Below are 6,432 nucleotides of genomic sequence, written 5' to 3'. Positions count from 1 at the left end.
ATTACAATTTAATTTAATTTATGTAATATATTACGACGACTCCATTGCGCGTTTGCTACAGAAGTCATCGTGAGCCTTGAAGATATATAGGAACCTTCTTTCTACCTACCACGCTTTTGCTACATAAGTCATCCTGAGCCTTGATGATATAGGAACCTTCTTTCCACCTACCATGCCAAAGTAAACAGGAGAAGTCAATGCAAAAGTCTCTCGAGCAAAACATAGGGTGAGATCTGATGCAGCTTTACGTGTTACAAAGACGTACCTTATTTATTAGAATGACGCATTTAAGTGTTAAAATAGCATATTTTTAGTGTTAAAAATGACGCACCTTAAGTGTTACAAAGACGTACCTAAGTGGTAAAATCACGCAAGTGTTGAAATGACACATCTTAAGTGCAGAAGTTATATTATGCATTTAAATGTATAATTGAGGCACCTTAAATATATAAGTGTTAAAATGAAATACCTTACGCTTTGAACATACACACCGGCCTTAAACTTTAGAATAACGCACCTTATGTTCTCAAGTGTAAAATTGACGCACTTAAAGTATTTAAATAGATCACCTTAAGTGTTAAAATTACGCACCTTAAGTTTTGAAAATACACAACTTAAGCTTTCAAAAATATTCAAAATTACCATAATGTCACCGCATTTTTTTAATCAGTGTTCAATTTGGATGGTGGATTTTGGCAATATTAATAACTATCATTAACCTGCAAATTTTACTTGGACACTTCATTTAGCATTTGATGATTTGATCTCACTCTATAAATAAATATATAAATAAATAAGTATATATATATATATATATATATATATATATATGACAGTTGATCAATCTAGATCAACGGCTCAAATCAATGATTTAAAAAAAAATTTGTCTAGAAGGAAGAAACATAAGCTAAAATTGGTGCACCTTAAGTGTTAGAACGCGCACCTTAAGTAATAGAAACGCACACCTTAACTGTTAAAATGGCGCACCTTAAGTCTTAACATTGCGCACCTTCAGTTTATAACAATAGCGCACCTTAAGTGATACAAAGACACACTTTAAGAATGAATACCACGCACCTTAAAAAGAAAAACCACGCATCTAAAGCTTTAGACCGACACAACCAAGTTTCAACAAAAAGCACCTTAAGTTATCAACTAAAGAACTGAATCACCTTAAGCACATAAGCCACGTACCATAAGAAGGAAAACCACATACCTTAAGCACAAAACATACGCACCTTAAGCACAAAACTTAGGCACCTTAAGTTCTCAACTACGCGCACTTTAAGCATAGAAATTACGCACGTAATGAAGGCATACGACACACCTTAAGCACAAACACTATGCACCTTAAGTTTGACCATATGAAAAATGACCAAATTACCCACCGTATTTTTTTAAACGTTGTTAATCTTGGACATTGATTTTGGCAAGATCAGTGGCTCTCCTTTCACCGCACCTTAGTACTCCAATCGTGCAGTCGCGCCTTAACGTGCGGTCAGTGCGGCCGCACCAATAGTGTAACGAAAATCACAACAAAAATACAACAAAAAAAAAATACACCATTAGGTACGCATCACCAAAATGTACCATTAAATATGCATAAAAGCACCACACAATGTTCATAAATGCGTATTAAGTGTGGTGCATTTTTTGGGTGTGTTCTTGTTTTTGTGGTGTATTTGTGCATTTCATTGTTGTTTATTTTCCTAACACTATTGGTGCCTTTTTTAAGTGATCGCACTGAGCACGTTAAGGCACGGTCGCGTTTGAGCAGAAGTCTATATATATATAGGGTCACATGAGTACACATAGTTCGTACGACAATGAGGACAAATCCTAGGCATTCAAATAAGTGCAATCAAGGGTTGTGATTGTATCCAAAATAATGTGAGATTCTAACCATAAATAATAAGAGATGACAAATAAGACAATTGAGAGGTATTTTAATTTTGGAAGGATTGTAATTAATATAGTTAACATATTAATTAGCTTTGATTGAGCGTTAGTTTGATTGAGCGGTCCGCCATTTGGAGTGTTATTAGTAGTAGGCTTAGGTTCACCAAGGTTGAGGCTTTTGCAAAGAGAATACGGCATGAGGCTCACACTAGCTCCAAGATCACATAAGGCACGTCCTACTACAAATCCTCCCACAATGCATGGAATAGCAAAACTCCCGGGGTCCTTCAACTTCGGTGGCAAATGTTTTTGGAGTACGGCACATGTCAAGGCTCCTTCACTCATATCAACCACCGCACTATTCTCTAACTTCTTCTTGTTACTCAAAGTGTCCTTCAAAAATTTCTTGTAAGAAGAAATTTGAGTAACGACATCTACAAAGGGCATGGATATCTCAAGCTTGTCCAACATCATCTTAAACTTGTTCTCTCTCTCGGTGTCTTTTGACTTCCACAACCTTTGTGGAAATGGTAAGAGGTTGCATGGTATAACCGAATCATGTGTTTGCTTGCCCTTTGGTGCACCCTTCTTGCTTTCATTGCTTTCAACTTGCATAGGAGCCTTCCCTTTATCTTTGTCTCTTTGGATGAGAGACTTCTCCCCATTACACTTTCAAGAATGTCTTCTACTTCCACTTCCTCTTTCCCTTGGTTACTTTTATTTTTCTCATCTTTTTTTCAAAATCTTGATCATTTGTAGGATATGGTGGATCTTTCAAGGCCTTCTCACTCCTAGTGGTGATAGCATTCACATGATTCCTTGGATTTTCGGTGTTAGCCGGTATTTTACCACTAGAAGAGGAGGCTTGGCTAGAACCTTGGGCACCTCCACCTTGTTGTTGAGTTCGAAGACTTTCCACTTCGGTTTATAACTTGCTCATTTGATTCATAATCATTTTCATAAAAGTCTTCATATTCGGATCTTGGGAAGAGTTAGAGGTCCCTTGATGATTTTGATTGTTACCATACCCTTGACCACTTTGATTGTTCCATTGGCCTTGGCCTTGGTTGACTCTCCAATTGTTCCCTTGATTGCCACCCATATTTCCTTGGTTTCTTTCAAAGCCCGGGGGTGGGTTCCTTCCTTGATTGTTCATTGAAGTTCCATATTGATTCCCAAATTGACCTCCAAATTGATTCCTTTGTTGTTGACCATAACCTTGAAAACTTTGCCCTTGAGGCCTAGAAAACCCTATTGCATCAACTTGTTCCATACTTGAAAATGAGCCTTGGCCACTTGGATCCAATAATTGACAAGATTGAGAGGCATGGTTTCCTCCACAAATGGCACAACAAGCAACTATGGCAATGCTTTGATGAGGTCCTAGTGAATTACATGGTGATTGTGGCAAAGAGTAAGAGTTTGTCATATAAGGACCTTGAGGTGTCGGTTGGGCAACCGCTTACATACTTTGCTTGGGGTTTTGCATCATTTGCTTGAGCATGTGTTGGATAGAGTTTAGTTGAGCTTGCATAGCCATCTTGTCATCCACCTCAAACATACCGGCTGGCTTTTCTTTCTTCGGAGGTTCACTTATTTCATTATACCAATATGCCGTGTTGGATGTTATTCTTTCAATAATTTGCTCCCCATGCTCCGGGCCTTTGTCCATAAAGATCCCTCCATAAGATGACATGTCAAGGATGGTTTTGGAACTATCCAATAGTCCCTCATAGAATGATGAGATGAAATCCCCCGGTGTAAGCAAATTCTTGGGACATTGCCTTCTCAACTCCTTGAACCTCTTCCATGCTTCATATAGATTCTCATTCCCAAATTGTTGAAAGTTTTGAATGAGTTTCTTCAACTTTGCAGCCTTGGAAGGAGGACAATACTCTTGCATTAAGGCCTTGTATAATTGCTCCCATGTTACAAAGTGGTTGGCCGGGAAGGAGTTAAGCCAACTTAGAGCTTGATCTTGGAGTGAAAATGGGAACAACCTCAACTTTATAGCATCACTCGGGATCCCATTCATCTTTATTGTTTGGCAAATTCGGTCAAAGTGCACCACATGAGCTTTCGGGTCCTCCACTCTTGCACCTCCAAATTGATTGGCTTGGACCATTTAGATTAAGGAGGTCTTGAGTTCAAAGTTTTTGGCATCAACCCCCGGATACACAATACTTTGCCGCCATTGGTAGTTGCACTCCTTGTTGAAACATATGTGGGATCGCTTGTGGAAAGTTTTGTGCAAATTGTTGAAAGAGATTGGGATTCATTTGATTTAGAAGGTGTTGCATCCCAATCCTTTGCCCTTGTTGGTGTGGAGCTTGTTGTTGTTACCCATAACCTTGAGAAATGCCACCTTGATAGAAAGGGAATTGAGCTTGTGACATCCCTATCGTTCCTCCGAAGTAGGGGTTCACATTTGGATTCACCATTTGTTGTGTCGGTACTTGAATGGGAGGTACCGGTGCTTGAGGCGCATTTTGTTGCTCTCCTTGATTCTCCCCATTGCGTTCCCTTTGCCTCGGGCTTTGTATATTGCTTGTTCCATTAGGGGAACTTTGCCCCAGGTTGCTCGTGTCTCCGATCTCCATTTCAACTTCAAAATTTTCAAACTCCTTGAGCCACCCGAGCAAAACCCTTTTGTCCCTCCTTATGTCCCTCAAAAGCTCTTGGTTAAGGGGAAGCAAGTTTACTCTCCCCTTTGATCTTGTGTGCATAAACCAAGAGGGACACCTAGCAACAAACACCAAACAAAACATACTTGGAAGCACTTTGGTTATGGGTTAGTGAAAATAAAACTTAAAGAAAAATAAAACAAAAATAAAAATAAAACTTGATCTCCTAAGGATTAACTACCCTTAATGCTAGAAAATAAAGGTAAAAACTCAATACAACCAAATTTCCAATCCCCGGCAATGGCGCCAAAAAGTGATGTGGGAATAGGGGTGATGGTGAAACGGGTGTACTATCTTATTAAAGCTACAAGTCTACGACGACTCCACTGGGCTTCTACTACAGAAGTCATCATGAGTCTTGATGATATGAAATATGTGTATTCTTAATTTTTTATTCTCAATTTATATTCTATACATAAAATCTTGATGTAAATATTGTTTTGGAATACATATATAAAAAACAGTAATTTATCTGTGTCTCGAACATGAAAAGTAAGGAGTATAATTTGAAAATCACGAAATTGTTTCCACTTACCCTGCCAAAGTAAACCAGAGAAGTCAATGCAACCTACAAGGAAAGCCATACCCACTGCTGGAAATCAGCGGATTTCCGACCACCCAATTGTGGGTCTGATACCAATTGAAATTTTATTGTGGGTCTTGAATGTACAATTTAGCTAAAGGTTCCAACTTTATTATAAAGGAATTATTTATCTGAAAGAAATAAACTATAAAACAGATACATAAAAACATAAAAACAATAAAGCAATAAAAGGAACCAGACATCAGAATTGATTACGCAGTTCGGAGCTCCACTCCTACGTTTGCAGGGCACTTCACGTCAGCCCAATCCACTAGATGATCACAAGGGTTACAAGGAGTCACACAATAACCATCCTACACTAATGGTTACAAAAAGTACTCCTAGCTAAGCCTTCCTCATCTTCAAGCTGACACTGTGCAATACATCAAGATTCACCAACACGGCCGAACCTTCAATCAACCAGGATAAGAACACGTGAAGAACTGTGAAAAAACCAGTATGAAATCCTCTTGTAAAATCTGATTCGAAAGAGTAGTTGAAGTGGGATTAGAATTGTGATTAAGCTTGTAAAGAATCCCATGAGTTTGAGCTATATTTATAGCCAAAAAAATAACCAATCTTTCCTCAAGATTTGCAGTTGAAAACCACTCAAAATAAGGCTCAACCATAAGTGTAGATCTGAGTAAAATGTGGATCATGAAGACTGAATTCTGATTTGAATAAAAACTGTCCACTGGATTACTCGCTGGCGCTGCTTCAGACTGTGCGAAGAAAATTTTGCCTTTAAACCAGGAAACTGAAAAAACTACCTAATAAAACTTAGACTAAGATTTTTGACTAATAATTAAGCCAATTAAAGGTGGTCCAAATGTGTATCATTTGTACACTTACAATTATTATTATTATTATTATTATTATTATTATTATTATTATAACATTAACAATAACAACAATAACAATAACAATAACAATAACAACAATGGAATTGCAATTCATGAGAAGAACCTAGGAATTGTAATTCTATGGTGGAATTATAATTTCCTCCAACTAAATAATATAATTGCAATTTCATGAAATTTGATATGAACAGAATTACAATTACTTCATCCTATCAAACACCCACATTAAGGTGGTTAGGTGTGAATGCTATCTCCTTTTCTAATGTCCATTAGTGAAGTTTATGGTTTGATTTTTGTTATAGCCATATAGGAAAGATATGGTAGAGAGAAGATGAAAAAAATAATAAAAAAACTACCTAGTAACAAAAAAAAAAAAAAAAAAAAAAAAAAAAAAAAAAAAAAAAAA

General features: G+C 37.3%; 2 protein-coding genes across 2 annotated transcripts in view; one reads left to right on the top strand and one right to left on the bottom strand.

Annotated features, from left to right (window-relative positions):
• Positions 1-6,432, top strand: part of LOC116022221 (farnesyl pyrophosphate synthase 1-like) — a 462,332-nt gene that overhangs the window by 267,135 nt on the left and 188,765 nt on the right. The gene's annotated exons all lie outside the window — the stretch shown is intronic.
• On the bottom strand, positions 106-4,024 carry LOC116023542. The gene is made up of 4 exons (XM_031264543.1): positions 3,370-4,024; positions 2,928-3,282; positions 2,064-2,539; positions 106-167 (listed from the first exon to the last, which is right to left on the bottom strand). The coding sequence occupies exons 1-4, from the start codon at positions 4,022-4,024 to the stop codon at positions 106-108; spliced, it is 1,548 nt and encodes a 515-aa protein (XP_031120403.1).

This window comes from Ipomoea triloba, chromosome 6 (assembly GCF_003576645.1).
Source record: "Ipomoea triloba cultivar NCNSP0323 chromosome 6, ASM357664v1".
Classification (NCBI taxonomy): Eukaryota; Viridiplantae; Streptophyta; class Magnoliopsida; order Solanales; family Convolvulaceae; genus Ipomoea; species Ipomoea triloba.
This window is presented reverse-complemented; position numbering and strand designations above follow the sequence as displayed.